General features: G+C 39.6%; 1 protein-coding gene across 1 annotated transcript; it reads right to left on the minus strand.

Moving 5' to 3' along the window:
- Positions 1-668: 668 nt before the first annotated feature.
- On the minus strand, positions 669-17,211 carry GJA1 (gap junction protein alpha 1). The gene is made up of 2 exons (XM_077300712.1): positions 16,950-17,211; positions 669-3,965 (listed from the first exon to the last, which is right to left on the minus strand). Exon 2 carries the CDS (start codon positions 3,947-3,949, stop codon positions 2,801-2,803), a length of 1,149 nt encoding a protein of 382 aa, XP_077156827.1. The 5' UTR covers positions 3,950-3,965; positions 16,950-17,211; the 3' UTR covers positions 669-2,800.
- Between the last annotated feature and the right edge of the window lie 3,554 nt (positions 17,212-20,765).

Consider the following 20,765-nt stretch of genomic DNA (forward strand, 5'->3'; position numbering starts at 1 on the left):
ATGATTTCTCTAAGGTTAAAAAAATCAACAACTTCAGGAAAATATTTGACACTATCTCATGAAATCTTTGGTGACATTGAGGTGTACCCTGTTGTCCTGTAAGCAGGAGTGGCAAAAGTAACACTAAGAAATTATGGGTCAGAAAATTAATGGAATAAAGGGCTAGGTTTGATGCTGCCTAGAAAAGAGAGTTCTGGAAGGAAACAGTTGGACACAGACATCATTGAAAAGATTTTTTTTCAAAAGAAGATGATTGCTTTAACTTTGTATTATATAGCTTAGAACAAGGAAAATGTCATCTCTTATAAAGAACCAAATGGCATCAATCAGTAAAGCAATGTTAAAGTACATATGTGACCCAGATCTGCTTAGCAAGGTGATGTTCCAATAGCAGAAGAAAATGGACAGAAAATTGTGTTTTGGTATATATGAGCTAGAGCCTTGTATAAAACTTCTCTGGCTGGTAGTATTGAGGAGCATAGAACTTTCCAGGAAACCAATGCAAAGACATGGAACCCTGCCCTTCTCCACAGGTATTAGCTGCAGTTGAGCACCATAATTCATATTTCATGCTTCTATAGCATCATTGACAATATAGCCTTATTTGCTTTTTTAAATACTAGGATGACAAAAATACCCAGACACAGAAACTGACTACTGGCAAACTGTTTTATACTAAATTAAAACTTTATTGGCTAACATTTGTTCTCCAGAAAAAGTGATTTGATGGGCTATGGCGGCATACATGCAATCAATGACAATAGTTTTAACATGGAATGTCATATGTCTTAGTATAACATATTATAAGATCCCTAAGTCTGTGCTGCTGCAAAAATGTAACCAGGCTGTTCTCCTGGTTGAACTGAGTTGAGTTGAAAACAAAATGTTGTGTTTCCATAGCATATATTTCAAATAAATTAGAATTGTACTCTTTCAGCCTCACTTGCACTCCCCAAAATTTATGTGCAAATATTAAAACTGTCACTGAGAAGGAATGAAATAACAAAGCTGAATTAGACCATCATGATACAGTTGAGCTGATCTGTATGTGAACAACAATCAAGAAGTGCTTGCTACCATAAAACTGACATAGACATGTATTATTAGTACAGCTCAAAGCAGTTATTCTAGAGTCCTATTCACACAATCCTCTGAGGCTGCAGTTACCAAGTGCTTTTTTTGCTCTGTCATTGATGTATAATCCATGATGATCTTTTCATACCCTTGAGCAATCATGTGATAACTACGATTACTACAGAATAAGCATGATTGTGTAAATTGTCCCCAAGTCTCTCACATTATTGACAGGCTAACATCTCCACCCACCACCACCACCACAGTACTACCATTTATGGTATTCAAGCATAAGTCATTACAAGTCAGAGAAATGGACTGGGAACCTTTCTTAATTTAATCAAGCAATAATCAAGTATTTTTTGGAACTGATAGGAAATTTTTTTAAAAAATTGCAAGATCTTATAATTTATAAATTTATAGCATCTGCTATAAAATATACAAATATATGGTTTCAATAGTTAAAAATGGGTAAAAGATGTATTTATTGGAATCGTTTAATGTAAACATCATAGTGGCACACAAATGCATAAGTACTTGTGTGTATAAAGCCATTCACTAAACTCCATGTATACCTGTCCTTAGAAGTAACTCACAAATCCATATACATAGCCTAGTCTAGTAATGTGCCATGGATACCAGTGTCCAAATTTTTGTGGAAAACTCATTGTACATAGTGAGCGGTTGATTCGCTTGAGGATGCAAAGCTATATACTTTTTGAAGTACTGAACTAAATTATATGGTTCTTATGGACAAAGCCCTGTGCATGCATCACAATGCACAAGAGACTCTGATAGGAGCAAGGCATTTCCAGCAAATTTAATGCTCCTGGATTGTACCCAGTGACTATAACTCCAACCACAATATTCAAGTGCCACTAATAATAGTGGCACTTAACTGTGGACAGATATGCAGTCTATGTAGGTGATAATATTAAATAAAATTAGCTTGATTGTCCAGCTTCACTCCATACCTGACAAATCATTTCCTAGCCATTGGTGAAGGCTGTATGTGATCAGCAGGATGCTGATGTGCTAAAACAATGGTGCAGGTACAAGAACTCCATTCTGCAACCTGAATTCGATCTGCTGGAATCATAAGGCGAATATGGCCAAAGTATGTCAAGTGGGCCTTGTCTGAAATGTAGACCACTGATTTCAAGGAAACTGATTAGACTTGCATAATTGTATAGACACTGACCAGGTCATACCAGAAAGTTTTTCCTTCAAAGTGCAAATTTTAACAATGGAATGTTCTAACAGGAAAATCATCAGAATCTGATGTAAGACTGTCAGTTTTCAGTAAAAGAATACCATCTCCATTTCATCTTGATAAAAAAAAATCAGTTTAACTTTTGTTTTTAGTATAACAAAAAACAAAACACTTTAGAAAAGTCAGCATATTATAAACTCACACATACCCACTCATTTATAATCTTTCTAAAGCAAATAACAAACCCCAATCCCCCTAATGAAGTGTTAACTACTTTAAAAAATGTAGCATTTTAATTTTTTTAATCAACTACTTTAAATACCAACATGTGCTGTACTTCCCCACACCACCCCAACTTCCCACTTTAAAAAATCCCCAAGTTTTTTATGTTTGTTAAAATCTCCTGACTGAGACTGTTAAGTACCACCTCCAATGGAACCGCATGAAAATCATATGTGCATCTTCTAATGCACTTCATAGCATAGTTGTGATAAGTACTGTGGCTACAAAGGGTTAGATTTCCAGATCATCAGGTCGAGGTCTGCTGCTGGCTCGACTACTGGCTCTACTTGGTGGCCTTTGGTCCACAACAGTGAGAGGTTGTAGCTCATGCCCAGAACCCATTTTCTTACTGTTCTGGGGGTCATCAGCAAATTCAAATGGCTGGGCGTGCGAGTTGGAGATGGTACTCCCGGCCTGTCCAATCCTGTTCTGCTCAGCACTATAATTTGCCCAGTTTTGTTCACTGGCTTGCTTATTGTAGTTACGACAAGAAGAGGAATTGTTCCTATCTCCAGTGACAAGTTTGTATCCTGGTGGAGACATGGGTGACAAAGGGGCAGTTGGAGATGAACAGCCATTGAAATAGGCATATTTGGGGGATCCACATTCCTTGGAGGGACTCAAACCACTATTAGGAGAGAACGGATCATTTTTTGTCTTCATGCGATCCTTAACACTCTTGAAAGTGACGTAAAAGATTTCAATGATGTTCAGGGACAGAGAGACTAAAGACACCACCAACATGAAGATAATGAAGATGGTTTTTTCTGTGGGACGGGACAGGAAGCAATCCACCTTGTGTGGGCATGGCACTCGTTCACAAGTGTAAATGGCTTGCAGGGTGAATCCATAGATGTACCATTGTATGAGCAAGAAAGCCACCTCAAAGATTGATTTGAAGATGATGCTGATAATGTAGGTGCGGAGCAGTCCTCCACGCATTTTGACCTTGCCATGTTCTTCAATCCCATACTTGAATTTCTTGATTTCTATTTGTTTGAGGTGCATATCTACATTAACACCCTCACTTTGGACAAGCTTGAGCTCTTCTTCTTTCCTGTTAAGTTTTTCTTCTTTCCGCATCACATAGAACACATGAGCCAAGTACAGGAGGGTTGGCACTGACACAAAAATGAACTGCAGAACCCAGAACCGCACATGAGAGATTGGAAAGGATTTGTCATAGCAAACGTTCTCACAACCAGGCTGCTGGGTATTGCATCGGAACGCTGATTGCTCATCTCCCCAGGCAGACTCCACTGCTGTTCCTAGTAGTAAGATTCTGAAAATGAAAAGGACAGACAGCCACACCTTCCCTCCTGCTGTGGAATAGGCTTGGACTTTGTCAAGAAGCCTTCCTAAAGCACTCCAGTCACCCATCTTCACTGGCTGCTACCTACAAACATACAAGAAAGACAGATGAAGCTCTGGTGACTGCTGCACAATTGTGTTTCAAAGAAAGAATGAATTCTCACACCTAATACACAAACTACAAGATATAATATTTAATTGCATTAACAGTTGCTAGGTAAAATAAATCTACCATATTCATCAATATTATTTCAGCATAGGCACTCATTCCTTGTTAAAAAAAACTATGGGGGATTGAAACTCTTCTTACTGGGCAGTCTGACAACTGATTTTGGATTATTAGCCTACAAAATTGTTGTGTAATGTATTATTAATTGAGATAACTATATATTAAAGGGGGTCACATCTTATGACTGTTGTAGTTATTGCATTGTGAATATCTTGTGAAAACAAATTATTTGAAGTGTAATAAATTTCAGGACCGGAATAGTTTTAGTAAACAAACTTTCTACAGCTTCCAAAACTCAGCAACATCAAATTCATAGAATCATAGAGTTGGAAGGGTCCAGACAGGCTATCTAGTCCGACCCCTGCTCAATGCAGGATCAGCTAAAGAAACCATGATAAATATCTGTCCAGTTGCTGCTGGAAAACTGCCGATGAGACTACCTCTTCAAAGTCTGTTGGACTATTTCTACTGGAAGCACTATTTGGAGCATGAACCCATATGCTAAGGGACTTCTAGAGCTTGCAGGACTTTCAGTCTGAGTGTATGTGTATCTGGAAATTTTGCTATATATATATAGGTATAGGTATAGGTAAAGGTATCCCCTGTGCAAGCACCAAGTCATATCTGACCCTTGGGGTGACGCCCTCTAGCGTTTTCATAGCAGACTCAATACGAGGTGGTTTGCCAGTGCCTTCCCCAGTCATTACCATTTACCCCCCAGCAAGCTGGGTACTCATTTTACCAGCCTTGGAAGGATGGAAGGCTGAGTCAACCTTGAGCCGGCTGCTGGGATTGAACTCCCAGCCTCATGGGCAAAGCTTTCAGACGGCTGCCTTACCACTCTGCACCACAAGAGGCTCATATATATATATATATATATATATCTGTGTGTGTATGTGTGTGTATTTATTTATTTATTTATTTATTTATTTATTATTTAAACTTGTATACTGCTGTTCGCCAAAAGGTCTCATGGCAGTTCACAATAAAACATTAAAATGACAATAAAACCCCCATAGGTTCCCATTATATTTTAACACACATACATACCCTGTGGGGGGAAGAAAGGCTACTAAAGTCCAGCTAAGCATGGATATTAAATATCACTATGAAAATTGTAGGAATTTGAATGATAAAATTTCTATGAAGAAATATCTGGGGTTAGTTGCTTCCAGAAAACTAAACTTATATCTAATAGTCAAATTAATCTGTCTTTTAGATCGATAAAATTGTATTTTAGTTGTACATTCAAATATTGCCTTACCTTCCCCCGCCCCATCCCCCAAATTTCTTTTTTACTTGTCCTTAGGCAGGCGAATATTATTTTGAAAGTGGGAACTGAAAATAAGGAACTGTAATTTGTACAGTGCTGATTAGGGATTCAAACCCATTTTTTCTAGGTTTCAACTAGTATTCCAGGTGGTAGAACACATTAGGTCTCATAGTATCTTCTATTTATCCTTATCCATGGTTCCTCTATATATTTGTGAAACAGTCTGGGGGATAGAATGCATCCGGCTGTCCAAGTTGGAATAGGGCCAATCAGGATGCAGCCAGCAAAGCTGGCTGCACCCTGATTGGCTCTGCCCCTACAGCTCCCACACTCTAGCCACTTTGCTCTCAGCGCCTGGAACCAGCAGCAGGTAAGGGGTGAGGGCCCTAGGCAAAGGGTCATGGTGAAGGGCCTGCTAACGAGGGCCTCTTGGCCTACTAGGATGGGCCTGCTAACAAGGCCCTCTGGTCTGGTAAGCAGGGCCTGCTAACGAGGGCCTCCCGGCCTGCTGACTGCCTGCTAAGAAACTCTGTCCCAGCCCTGCTAATGAGCTGACCAGCCCCCGCCCATCCCACTTGATCCGGCTGCGACCTGCGGCCCAAAGCCACCTTAAGCTGCCTGGCTGGTGGCCAGTGGACGGGACCCTTTCAAGACCCATTCTTAGGAATGGGCTTTGAAGCTAGTTTATTAGCTCAGGGTTACCTCAGGGCTCGGTGCTCGGTCCGGTACGTTTTAACATATTTATTAATGATCTAGATGAGGAGGTGGAGGGACTACTCATCAAGTTTGCAGATGACACCAAATTGGGAGGACTGGCAAATACTCCAGAAGATAGACAGAGTTCAACGAGATCTGAACACAATGGAAAAATGGGCAAATGAGAACAAGATGCAATTTAATAAAGATAACTGTAAAGTTCTGCATCTGGATCAGAAAAATGAAAAGCATGCCTACTGGATGGAGGGTATGCTTCTAGGTAACACTGTGTGTGAACGAGACCTTGGGGTATTTGTGGAATTTAAGCTAAACATGAGCAGGCAGTGTGATGCAACAGTAAAAAAGGCAAATGCCCTTTTGGGCTGTATCAACAGGGGCATCACATCAAAATCACAAGATGTCATAGTCCCATTGTATACGGCACTGGTCAGACCACACCTGGGGTACTGTGTGCAGTTCTGGAGGCCTCACTTCAAGAAGGACGTAGATAAAATTGAAAGGGTACAGAGGAGAGCGACGAAGATGATCTGGGGCCAAGGTACCAAGCCCTATGAAGATTCTATGATTCTATGATTCTATTATAACCTGCCTTTCTTCATGGTTCAAGGTAACTTATAATAACAGAAGGAAAACATTTCCAGTTACAACCAAAATAAAATAACAAACCAAATCTCTCTCCTCCCCTGCCTTAAAGATGCCTACCATTCAAACCTCCTTAAAGCCCTAGCAAGTGAGCTGCAGTGCCTCCTGAAATTTGGTCCATTTCAGGGAGCCCAATCCATGCAGAAGGAGCCATTATTAATAAGGCCCATGCTCTGGTTTATGCCAAACAGACCATCCTAAGTGGAGGGATTGTCAAGACCAGGGGTAGTCAAACTCGCTGGCAGGGGCTCATGGGAATTGTAGTCCATGGACATCTGGAGGACTGCAGTTTGACTGCCCCTGGTCAAGACCATAGTTGGTACATAAGAACATATGGAATTAGATGATCCTTTAAATATTTGTGCCCCAGATCATGACAGGACTTAAAGGTAACCAGCATCTTGAAGTGAACTTCAAAATAGACTGGCAGTGGCAATAAATGTAGTTGTTTCAAAATGGGCAACCTATGTTCCCAGTGACTAGTTACTGACAATAGACAGGCAGCCATATTATGGAGTAGTTGTAGTTTCCAGGTTAGTTGTAGTTTCCAGGTTGCCTTAAAGGACAGCCACATGTAGAGCCTTTTGCAGGAATCCATCCATGAAGTTACAGAAGTCTGGATCGGTATGGCCAGATTGACTGAGTCTAGACAACAAAAGACTTGACAAACTAGATATAGAAGGCTTTTACATTGTTTTAGTTTTTTAATTACATGTATTTGAATTTTGGTCTGAATGACCGTAAATAAATATTGATTGATTGATATAGAAGGGGTGCCACATAGGGTTGACAGTCTCCTCGTGGAACCTGGGGTTCTCCTGGAGTCACCCTTTATTTCCAGCCTACAAAGAACAATTCCCTTGGATGAAAAGGCAAATTCAGAGGAGAGACTGTGATATACAACAGATTCTCTGAGAAACTGAAGTACTAATAGAGTCACATTACATACCTACTGAGCTTCCTCCTTTCCCCAAACACCATCTTCAAAAGGCACCACCCAAATATTCAGGAATTTCTCCAAACCAGAGTTGATTACCCTAGTACCTGGTCATCACACCAACTTCATTTTTAAAAGAGCAAGGGAAGGTGAGCATCCCCAAGCTCTTAAATATGTTCTGAGCCGTTAGAATAGTATCAGTAAAATAGTGGCAGTATTTATATTCTTGAAGATATTCTTGATATCACTTGGAATGTAGCCCAAGGTAGGAAATTGCTTATTCTTTGCCAAGACAGAATTATTTTCAAGTCTTATTGCCTGAGATCTCAAGGTTGGAACTTTGGGCCTTCTTCACAGGGTTGCCAAACCCAAGCTGTGAGATTTCTGGAGATTTGGGGACAGTGCCTGGGAAGAATAACTTATAATATGTCCACCCTCCAAAGGAACAGTTTTATCTAGAAGGACTGATCTCTACCATCTCATCTCAAGATGGTATAAATCTGGGAGGTCTCCAGGTCATATCTGGAGAATGGCAATGTAATGCTCATGTTCTTCTACAGAACTATGGTCCTAAAGTAGGACTGTGGGAACCCCAAAATGTTTTTACATTGTGGAGTCTGATAAAGACCATGGCTTCGTCCCAGAGACCCTTCTACCATAGTATTGTGATATGTGCATATTGTGGACTTGGATGATTTCCCTGCCCGATCAGGTTGCAGGTTTTTTGGCTTTGAAGGTATTGAGTCCTTGCGCCTAATATCAGAATCTTCACTCTCCAAACAAATGATTGGTGCCTGAGGTGCTAAATGTCCCCCTCCACACACATACCATTATGTTCCTGTTGAGTTATATCGGCCTTGTTCAGGATAGCCTGATCTCAAGCCACATGGTCAGCCCTTGTTAGTACTTGGATGGGAGACCACCAAGAAATACCAGGGATGCTTTGCAGAGTCTGGCAATGACAAACCACCTCTCTTTGTCTCTTGCCTTGAGTACTTTACAGGGTCACCATAAGTGATCTGCAATTTGATAACACTATCCATCACCAGAGTTACATTCCAAAGGACAATTCATGCATTGAAGTTTCCATAAATGTATTGTCATTGCTAGCCAAACCAGATGTGAACACCAAGAAGATTTTAAAGCCATGAGGAATGAAATAGAACGTTATGGAAGTTTTCTTTAAAAGCTACCTTTCTCTGCACCCTATCTGAGGGGGAGGGCACCTTCCTTCTCAAGTAATAGCTTCTTGATTTCATTAACTGCTTTGCTGATGATTTTAAATGTGCCATTATCAAAATTCCCCCCAGGCTCAGCGTATTTCTTTACAGTATAAAGTTATTTCAGAAAGTATGATTGAAAACAAAGGAAGTATTATTCCTGAGGAGTTTTAGATTATTTGCTTTTAATTACATTCTACTCTGTTCCCTTAATATAAGGAGATATACACCAATCCTTATCTGTTTAATTCCACATCAGCAATATTTCTTTTCAATTTAGCATCAACTTTTAAACTTGTTTTAGCAGGCAAAATTCATTATCTCCTGGCTATATTTATTTTAGGAGTAAGTATAGCTTGAATTATTTACACATTTCTAAGAAACAAATATATATGTTTTTTTAAAAATCACCCACAAAGCATTCTTTATTCTATCATTGCATAGTAGACAACTGTTAAAGAAGTACAGTTTTAATGAGACCAGACTCGAAATACTATTTCTTTCATTCGTCAGCCTGTGTTTATTTGAATGACAATATTTTATGGCATCAGAGAAATAAACTCTTAAATACATTTAAAGACTAGTTGAATTTGTAGCACCTTTTGTATTATATTTGAAAAGGGTTTCAGTACTACTTCTTGGTATGCTTAGGTGGGAGCATAATAAAGGACTCTATTGTTTATTTTATACAGCTTAAAAATCTCAAATAAAGTAGCCTAATTTGCCCAGACCTCCAATATTTTTTTTAAAAATCTATTAATATTTTGAATTATTTTGCCCTATGATTTATTACTTATATGCTACTAAAGAGTGCTAAAAATGTTCACCTGGAAATAATTGTTTTAATTTTCTGGAATCTCTGAATAAGTATGCTTAAATGACTGGAAATGAGGCTGTGCTGGTCTTAAAATATACTTGTTTGCTTATGTCATGGAACTCAAGGTGACTTAATAATGACTCACAAATGTATAATTACTGGACATCTCACTATCATTCAGTACTCAGTTGAATGTAATTTTTTTATATTTGAAAACATTTGATGACATTTGACATCTGATTTGTGACAACTGTTTTACACATGCAAGTAATAACCTAATGCAGTCTCAAATGAAGAAAATAATATGTTAATTCCAAATAACTTAATGTAAATGACCCTCTGTGTTTTTGGAGGGCTATTATAAGAATGTGGCAAGAGCAGAATGACTTTGCCCTTGAAATTCCAGGGAGGTAGAGTCTCCTGCACATATGATCCTCAGGTGCCCCCTTTATATAACCACTAGAACTTGGCTAATTTTCCCCTTACTTGAAAATATCACCAGTTTTACGGAAGAGGAACAAAATTTAACTCCTCCTATGGAAAGGTTAAGCCTCAGCTATTACATCAATTGCCAAATATTGCACTCAAATATACAGTGTTCAAAATACTCAGTTAAGTATCTACAAAAGGTGACTTAGATGAGAAAAAATAACACATTAAAATGTCAACTTTGAATTTTGCATATACATTGTCAAATTTTAATCTTGTATACATATTGTTAAGTTATAAAATGCTAAATTAGTTAAATTTATTTTCTGCTGGTACATTCCTAGCATTCAGTGGAATGTTTGTGTTTTATTGTATTGTGAAATACTTTGCACCTGTATTTGTCAACAAATTTTATCTGGCCAAAGTGCTGTACTGAATAAACTAAACTATGTAAATTTTGTCCCTCAGCTAGAGTCAAACTTCATATTATACTGTGTATCTGGACAAAGATTATGTTACTGAAAATCTGTTTGGTTCATTTCCCCCCATAATTATATATTTGTTAACCTTGGAAACATTTATATTAGAGAACTATTATAAGTACAGTTGGTAGACAACCAATAGAACAAGTTAGAAAACTCAAGCAGCAATCCTTATGACTGCTTACTTGGAAGTACAGCTGAAATTCTGTGCCTGCTTACCAAGAAGTACGACCCACAAAGTATTTTAAGATATATTTTGGAGTAAAAATACATCAGTTTCTGCTGTACAACTTGTTTGAACAAGTTGCTTGACTGCTTTGCTTCTTGGTCAGAAGTTTTGAATGTATTTTATTGATTTGTATGGTGTGCTACTTGTAGATTCAGAAACTTAGAATTGCAGGGGACATTTTTGCCATGATGTGATAGTTCAGTTTTTGGAAAATTGATCTGAAATAATATAATGCCTGGGATGATATTTGCATATGTCTTCTTCTTTCTAATACAATATATCATGGAATAATATGAACCCGAGTATTCATTTTTATGCTTCTACCTGCTGTAGCACATTTAATGTTAAAAAATGATCTTATCCCTAGTATTACGGCTGGCAAATGCATCTATGAAGCTTATATATATTTTTACCACAGAAGTGGCTCCAAGTCATGTTTTATATCATTGCATTGGTGTCACAGCTGGCACATCCTAGCCTATCCACAAGTGTGGTCAAAGGAAGCCTTCAGCCATTTTCACATTTATACTGTATGAAAGTGCCCTCTGACTTGAGTAGGGTTGCCAGGTCCCCCTTTGGCCTCCAGCAGGGCATAGGGGGAGTGTAGGGTTGCCAGATCCAGGTTGAGAAACATATGGGGATTTTGAAATGAAGACTGGGGAGGACAAGGACCTCAGTGGGGTACAAAGACATATAGCCCCTCCCAGCACCCATTTACTCTAGTGGAATTTCAGGGGATCCCCAGGTCCCACATGGAAGCTGGCATCCCTAGAACTGAATCACCTGTTTGGAAGAGACTTCAGAAGGGCAGAGTCTGCACTTACTTTCTTTATTCCATTGTCAATGCTGTTGAATTCAGACCACTTTGAACTCGGGTCTTCCTCTCCCCCCCTCCTCCCCATTGAAACAGGAAAGTCTTCTGCACGTGGTTATGGTAGTTCAGAAGAGGGGGGGAGGCAAGCCTCTTTCTTTCTTTTCTTGGTGGGGGGAGAGGAGCCAGGCAGGGAGCCTCTTTCTTTTCTTGGAGGGGTGGGGGAGAAGATCGAAAAAGGCAGAGGAGGGAGGAAAAATCCAGGACTGACAGAAATTGAGAGAAATTAGGGGCTTCTCCTTTAAGGCAAGCGTGTCACATGACCAGGTGTAGCCTATCAGAGGTTCTCTACCACGAAGCTTTCTTTCCCAAATGGATATTGAGGATTAAAAGCAGTCTGAGATATCACACAATAAAGGTAGGGTCACTCCGGATCAATCCTTCTTGTTGCAGAAGGAAATTTTAAATCGCCCCAAATCCAAACGGAAATCGCATTCTGTGTGGAGGACAGGGACTGAATCGAACTGGGGTTGGAATAAAAGTTCCGTGCAGTTTACACCCAGAAGAAGAATTGTTTTTTTACACCCCACTTTTCACTACCCAAAGGAATCTCAAAGCAGCTCACTATTGCCCACCCTTCCTCTGTCCACAACAGACACCCTGTCAGGTAGGTGGAGGCTGAGAGAGCTCTGATAGAACTGCTCAGTGAAAATGACTCTTAGGACTGTGACTAGACCAAGGTCACCCAGTTGGCTGCATGTGGAAGAGTGGAGAATCAAATCTGGCTCTCCAGACTGCAGCTCTTAACCACTACACCAAACTGGCTTGGGATTTCCAAATAAATATGCCTGAAATTTAGAGACCCATTTGTTTTCAAAAACTATTATTGTAACCACTATCACAGCAATGTAAAAGATTCACTGCAACATGGCATCCCTCTCAAACTATAGAAGTTCTCCATGCTTCAAGTTCAGAGCTCTGGTTTATACAAAAATGAGTAAAAGAAATGCCAAGTCCTTTTCCATTCTGAGATAAACCTCCTCTCATTTTGAGAAGCCAAGAGCAAACACTGCTAACCCTGGACTGTTCCCTATGATATGAAAAGAGGCTGTCAGAGTTAGGGATGCCAATATTTAAGTGAGACCTGAGGCTCCCCTAGAATTACAGTTCATCTCCAAACTACAGAGATCAGTTCCCCTGGAGAAAATTAATGCTTTGGTAGTGGAACTGATTGGCATTGTATCCCACTGAATTCCTTGTCCCCCCCCCCCAGGTTCCACTCCTAAATCTCCAGGAGTTTCCCAACCTGGAGCTGGCAACCCTATCCCACACCCCCTGCTGGTTGACAGAGGTGTCTGGCAACCCTACTCAGGGTACCAGTTTAGACTGTTTCCAGTGTGGTGTTTCCACGCTGAATGCTTATTTGGTTCTTTACTTGGCTGACAATAACAGTTAATACATCTAGAAGGTGGGCAAAGCAACGTAGGCTACAGAAGGACATATAACCTGTATAATGCCCTGTGTATCTTCCTCCTTCAAAGGCTACAGTGACAGCCAAATACAGAAGGGGCTATGCATTCAAGTAGATTGGGTGGGTTTGCCACATCTGAATTCTGAAGCACCCTGTATAAATGATATATTGGGATCCATTTAGTATAGTTTATTTACAATCAACTGACCAATGGATAGAATTACACCATCCATGGTTTAAAAAAGCATCTAACTGTGCCAACTCAGTACAGATAAAAATTAAATCATTAATAATGTATGTCAATAATGATAAGTGATAATAAAAAGGTTCCAATAAGAAATAAGGTACTAACAAAGATGAACATTATAAAATTATGGTATTAAAAGTGCTTTGTGTTTACGAATCACTATATTTGGGATCAGGTATGATAATACAATGGATTCCATCTGCTAACGGAGCTGTCCTTCACTGTATGTCTTGATAAATAGAGAGTGTGTAATCAAACATGGGGGGGAACAGACACAGGAGTGTTATTTTATTAGCATTTTTAAATTACATATCCCAGGAAAAATGATCTTCAAGTCATAACTGGGAAAATGGAGCACTTTAAAAAGAAAGCTGTGCTGTATGTTACGTGGTTCATGTTTTTCAGGCAGCCCCACTGCCCCAGAATGTCTATGGTAATAGAATGCCATATCAGAAAATTGTAGGTAAGCGTTTGCTGTAGAGTCCTGTGGAACTATATGCCTATTGCAGTTAGGCAAGAACATTTGCCTATAACTTGGGTTCCCATAAAATCCTGAAGGAAAAGCCTATAAAACTAAAGTTTCCTGTCAGAATCTGAGCAATATTGAAGCATGTATTACTTTGGACATTTTCCAGGAACTCACAAATGCATAATATTTAGCAGGTAAAAAGAGGAATAAGCAAATGATTTAGGACTGGAGACAAATATGGGTGTGACGCAAAAGCTGAGAAGAAATCTAAAATTTCTTGAGAAAACTAGCAGGGAATTTCAGAAGTAAGCAAGAAGGACCATCTTAAATATTCAGTTTCTTTCTTTCTTTCTTTCTTTCTTTCTTTCTTTCTTTCTTTCTTTCTTTCTTTCTTTCTTTCTTTCTTTCTTTCTTTCTTTCTTTCTTTCTTTCAAGCTTCCAGGATTGCTTTCAGCTATTCAGATCATCCACAAACCTGTACTCCTGTCTGGTAAAGCTGTGAATTCACTGTCACTGAGATTAGTGGAGAACCAAAGGGCTAAAGGAGCTGAAACTGAGGCTCTGAATCAGTGCACGGGGAAATGGGGCACACAAACACTATCTGAATTCCCAATCTCTGCCCCCTAAAGTATGTCTGTCATATCTGAGGTCACTCTAGTTTTTCTTTACAAACTTTTACAAAAGGGCAAGACTGACAGGGTTTTGTGACATTTAAAGATTACGGCATAAGCATACAGCTTGTCATAAGCAAGGATAATCAAACGCTAAGAAAAGCAGGGGGAAAGTACTCCAATTGGAACCTGTAAAGTTAATATTGAGGCCAATGAATACTAATTAAGATGCCTTCATAGAATGTAGCAGAAAGACTAGTTTAAACATGCTTCAGAGGGTCAATATGATTTGTTCAGTCAGAAGTGCTGCTCAGCAACAAGCAGGCATCATCTATCCAAGGGCTTTTCTACTCAGACCCAACATGCACTTGGGTGTTAAACCAAGCAGAGCTCACTTTTCAAGACAGGTAAGGGAGTTACCATATGCTGGATAGATCACTGTTTTTGGAGTTTCCTGACATAGTGCGCTCCTATGCATATTCAATCAGAAGCAGTCCTGAATAAAGCATTAAGCTTTGCGAATGTACTTCAGCTGCAGTTCTTAGATTCACTTAGTACAATACCATGGTTGTAAGGACTACTTGTTGATTAAACATTCTTTAAACGCAACGGAGTTGGCTCCCAATATCAGTTCCTTGCTCAAGTTAAGTCTCCCTTGCCAATCCAAAAAGGGAATAGGGACCCTAGAGTTTTTCAAGATGGTGAAGGAGATTCAGATTGTAAAGTATTTTTGCATGTGAGAGTGCTAGAAAACTTAGTAATGTTTGTTCTATATGCGTTCTCCCCTATGATTTGCATGATGAACACTTATTTTGGGGGTAGATCGATTATATTGTATGTTTTCCGTTTCCTCATTTGAACTCTGCCTGTTCACTCTTCTACTATTAGTATTCTAGGTAGGTCTCATGGGTCATTGCCAGTGTTTATCTTTGAAGGGTTCTTTTTTCTGGCAAATACTGCAGTAAACATTGCAAAGTCTGGAGGCTTCTGAAGTCCAGATGTTAATAGGGCTGAAAGAAAGACCAGGACAAGCCATTCCCTCCCCCCTCCCCAGATGCAAACACATGCTGAGATATGTTCTTCCACTGGCTGACCTTGTTGGCTATAACAGAGCCCTCTATGAACACTGTTCTGCTTCTAAAACTTGGCCCTTCAGTCCATAGGACTAGCCTAGTTTATGGGCACAGAACCTGGATGAAAGGTGAAAGAGCTAGTTTTTATACCCTGCTTATTACTATCTAAAGGAGTCTCAAAGTGGCTTACAATCACCTTCCCTTTCTTTCCCCAGAGCAGACACACTGTGAGGTAGGTGAGGCTAAGAAAGCCCTAAGAGACCTGCTGTGTAAGAACAACACTAAGGGAGCTGTGACTAGCCCAAGGTCACTCAACTGGCTGCATGTGGAGGGGAGTGGGGAATCACTTGGTTGTCCAGATTAGAGTCTGTCACTCTTAACCACTACATCACGCTAGCTATGCCAAACTGGGTTCAGAATAATAAGGTGGCCTGATAAAAAGAAAGGGGGAGTTTTCCCCTCAAAATAATTCCCACTGCATCTTGTTGTATTCCCCTCCCTCCTCCTCTTTCTGGCAACACTAACAATAAGAAATCAATAAAGGAATCTGAGTTTCCTGTGCTTTCAGAAGAAAACCAGCTTTCTAGAACTATACTATGTTTTCTGAATCAAACTTAAGGAACGGGGTATTGACACAGACAGGAATTGAAAGTCAGGCAAACTCAGTCAACAAGCAATTTTCATGAACTCTCTAAGTGTGGTGAGAGGCATCAGATTCTTTCATGCTGCACAGGCGACATCTGGGGCTGCTAATTCAGGGTAACTACACACAGAAAGGCTTAAAAATCATCAACAAAAGCCTGGATCTATTATCACAGAAAGGAGGAAAAAGTTCAGAAAGGCCACGTGAAAGTCACCCGAATAGTAGTAACTGCAGAAGCAGCAGCATCAGAACAAAGCAACCAATTAAAGACTGCTTTGTAAGAAGTATTAAACACCAGCCAGGATTTCCATATGAAAACAAAATGTTTGTATACATTCATGGTAGAGGTTGATTATGAACTTCTGTGATCTTTTTCAGAGCAAGATTCCAACATACTGTTGCAGTGTGCCTTGGTTAGCTTTCCCTAAAGCAGAACTTTTCTTCTCTATGGTAAAAGAATTCTATTGTTATTTTTTTTTAAGACTTCAATTAAACAAGCCTGCTTGGCATATAAAAAGAAAACCTAGTTAATGATACTTTACATAGTGGAAGCTAAGCATCTCAAACAGCGGAAAGATGAAATTTCCTGAAGATATGATTAAATTGTATATGAAGCAAACAAGACCTCCACAATTACAATACTTGTGACTGGAAAACGTGAAAATAATTTTGAAATGTACTTGTAGTGTTTAAGTTGGAGGTAACTGCAATTTTCTGAAAAGATTTAATTGGAACTAATTCAAAAGTGGGAAAAAAGTATCATCCTTACCTTTCCAGACAGCAGTGAAGAAGGTAAAACAAGTGCTTCTGATCCTCAGGGGGTTAAAACTCAGATGCAAGAACTACTTCAGGCACAGACCTGCCTATTTAAACTTTAAAAGTCTCCTGCCCTTTGTTTTCGTGTGTCTTTCCGTCCGCCTTTCCTGAAAGAAAAGTGCTGAGAGCTTGTTTTAAAAAAAGACACCCTCTTTTTTTTCTAACTTGAAGCGATGTGAGAGCTTTTAAAAAGTTTTCAAGCCACTAACTGTGAGGGAGGAGGGGAAAAAGGAGGAGTGAGAGGAGGGGCTGCCAAGGAGTGGGGAGGAGGAAAGACAGAGGATACCGAAGAAGCAGACAGTATGGAAAAAGGGGAAAGGCAGAGAGGATACTGAGACTCAAAGTGGTTGATGTAAGCACATAACTTTTAAAAGCTGGGGGTTACATGAAAGAGTTTTGAATGGGAATTTATCCAGAGACGTCTTGCCGCAGGGAAGGGACACATTCATTTACTGTGGTTTGTCAGTCTCATTAAGTTACCATGGGCTGATGATGAGTCGATGTTGATTTAACCAGCTGCTAGCTGCAAAAAGTTTATACCAAAGAGCCATCTGGGGATCCTCACCAGAAGCAGTGCCCCCAGAAATTGGGTGTCTGCATTGTTTAAGGTGTTTCACTTTGAAAAGGGGACAAAAGTTTGCAATCAGACTTAACAAGGTACAAACTATGTGGAAGGAGACATTCCTCATATGTGTAGGTGGAGATAATAGATTTCGTGCCTCCCTTGTCTGTTATTTCCTGCAATCATACACATCTGCTAGTTTTCACAGTGAATTACACAATTCTCCTTACATTTTTAAGTGGTTTTTCTAAATCTTCTGGAGGCGGCAAACAAACAAATTTGCTTTCCAGCCAGTGAGAAAGCAAACACCAGCCTTCATTTTGGAAGTCACTTTGGTATGGGATAGCCAACTGCTGTCATAAACACAAGATTTCCCACATAATTCAGCAGCAGTTTTAAGCTGAAGCACTGAAAGCCCTGTGAACTAATAGTAAGCAAGCCTAACTTGTTGAAAGGTTCAGGACAGGGTGGACAATCTCCAAAATGAAAAGTAATCTTATATGTATGGGGAACCTATTTCCCTGTTCTGCAATGAGCAAATTTGTAATTTATCTTATGGTCTACTTTTAAAATTGATGCTGACTGAGTTATAAACTAATACTTTAGGAAATGGTAGTTATAGGCATCAAATACACCTTAGTTTTTGCTTCTTTAATAACTTATTGGTCATATAATGTTTTCTCATTCACATCACTGTATGCCATTGTCACTGCAGCTTATGAGAGGAATATATTGCATTAGTCTAGCAATGCAGAATTGCAAATATTGCATTCCTGTTGTTAGTTATAGCAAGAAGAAAGCACCTCATTCCTTTGCAGAGTGATTTTTGCCACAGCAGAAGCTGAAACAAAGATTCAAAGTTTGGCGACACTGAAGCACAAATTTTGGATTTGTGCTCTGGGCACAAAACTTTACCTCACAATTTGAAATAATAATTTACAATAATAAAATACTAGATGTTTGTCAATTGTTAACACAAATCAAATAGAATCAGCTCTCAAATCTTATGCCAAATGTTGTATATCTGGCAAACATTAAATGGAAATCTATAGAAAACATTCCCTATCAAGATTTGCAAAGAAGAATTTTGAGGAGATTTAAGGATGCAAATTGAATTAAGCTCTGATTGTGTGTGTGAGTGTGAAGGGTCTGCTGGAGCACCAATGTTACATTCCACCTCAGAATACAACACAAAACAGAGCTTTCTTATTTCTGAGGGATAGAAAACACAAACATTGTACTTGTTCTGAACAGAAGCTGAGCCAATCCCTTGTAAATCTTTACAGAATAATTCCTTCATAGAAACCCATTCAGAAAAATCTGTGGCAGTGCCAAACTACATGTTACACTGTGTCCAGTTATGTTTGATTTAAATGTGAGGCTGGCAAGCTTCTTCATGTGACTCCAAGCCTAGTAGTCTCATTTCAACCCATAAGAAACAGCTTCACATGCTTAATTCTGTAGCTAGAGATTTGTAGCCCTTGTAAGTATCATTCTGGTCTGTTAACTAAGCACATATAATTATTTTGCACAGTTGAGCGTCATTTAAACAAGACACTGAGATCTTGTGGTATCAAGCTTTAACTTCTGATTCCAAGATTTTTTTTAGGTGCATGTTTATGAGGCAAAAACAGCGCTAGAACATTTGTGAAAGTAAGCAGAGCTGTAGGGGTGAGGGGTTTCAGGGGTAAATAGCTAACTCAGGAAGTCTAAAGTACCTGCTTTTCCCACACCTTCTTCAAGGGCCTATTGAAAGGCACTTTGTAATGGATAAGTGACAAATACCACTGATATGACATGCAGTGCAACATGGGTTGTTTGAGCCAAAGTCAAAGGCCCTGATTTGGCTTTTGTGTGTGTGTAAAAACCTGTCAAGTTGCAGTTGATTTATGACAACCTCACAGGGATTAAGCAGAGGTGACTTGCCATTGCGTTCTTCTGCATAGTAACCCTGAAACCCCTTAGTGGTCTCCCATTCAAACACTAACAAGGGCTGACCCATCTTAGTTTCTGGGCTAGCCTGGATCATTCAGGTCAGTGTGATATAGCTTAGACTAATCTAACCTTGCCTTAAAATAGAGCCTCTTTGCACTTAGCTGAGTTTTGTACCCTGCACTCTTTCAAGCACTGGGCAACTCCTTGAAAGGCGTAACAGATATTCTAGCGGTTCTCAGTGTTTGGACAGCTCCCCAAGACAATTGTTCAGTGAGGTTTCTATATTTTGACAGCTGAGAATTCTTGCTCTACTGCTGGGTTTTAGAAGGCTCATTAAGGCCATAACCCTGACAATATTCATTCAAGATGAACAACCTCTTGTTCTTTTATAAGAAGCAGCAACTCACATATGGAGACAGTAATATCACCTACTTTTGTGGTTTTAGCTTCAGCGGTAACAGTGAATGTCAATGGCTGCTATCTCACAATAGTTAATCCACAGTCAAAATGTACGTGTCATTAGACATCCTTTTTTTAAAAGTTGATGCATCTCAAAGCATGTTCAAGGTTGCCTTCAAGTTTGATCATATCCCTAATTTCCAAGTTGGCATCACTTGACAGATCAAAAACATTTGATGGAGCAACCTAGAATCATAGAATCATAGAGTAGGAAGGGGCCATACAGGCCATCTAGTCTAACCCCCTGCTCAATGCAGGATCAGCCCTAAGCATCCAAGAAAAGTGTATATCCAACCTTTGTTTGAAGACTGCCAGGCAAGGGATAGAAGTTTCAGGAAAATCTGAAAAGTGTTATTTTAATTTCAAAACGAATCCCCGCTCCCCAGGTAGCAAGGGATATCTTTACATATACAGATATTTGTACATATGCAGATGTTGTGCAAAATCCTAACCAATATCTTGGCCTAGCAACCTAAGGGTCCTCCAAAGAAGTATTTAAAAATAGAGGCTGCTACCCAGAAGTGATTGTAGACAATTGAGTGGAGTTGGAAAGAGGGACAACATGGCTACTTGTGTGGTTAAGTGATGAGAGTTGGGTCTTTGGGACTGAAAATGACTCTAAATCATCTGGCTGGTGGTGGCTGGGGAGAGGGCTTGGAATTACCCAAGATGTCTAGGGGGTCTTTGGCAGTGGCTCAGGATTGCAAACATGCCCCCAAGCCACTGTTAATCTCCTGTCTGGCAGCCTGAACAGTACAGAGCCTGGGATTACCTAGTGAGGAGATGGGATTCTACCCCCCCCCCCTTGAGTCA

This window comes from Paroedura picta, chromosome 1, assembly GCF_049243985.1.
Source record: "Paroedura picta isolate Pp20150507F chromosome 1, Ppicta_v3.0, whole genome shotgun sequence".
Taxonomy (NCBI): domain Eukaryota; kingdom Metazoa; phylum Chordata; class Lepidosauria; order Squamata; family Gekkonidae; genus Paroedura; species Paroedura picta.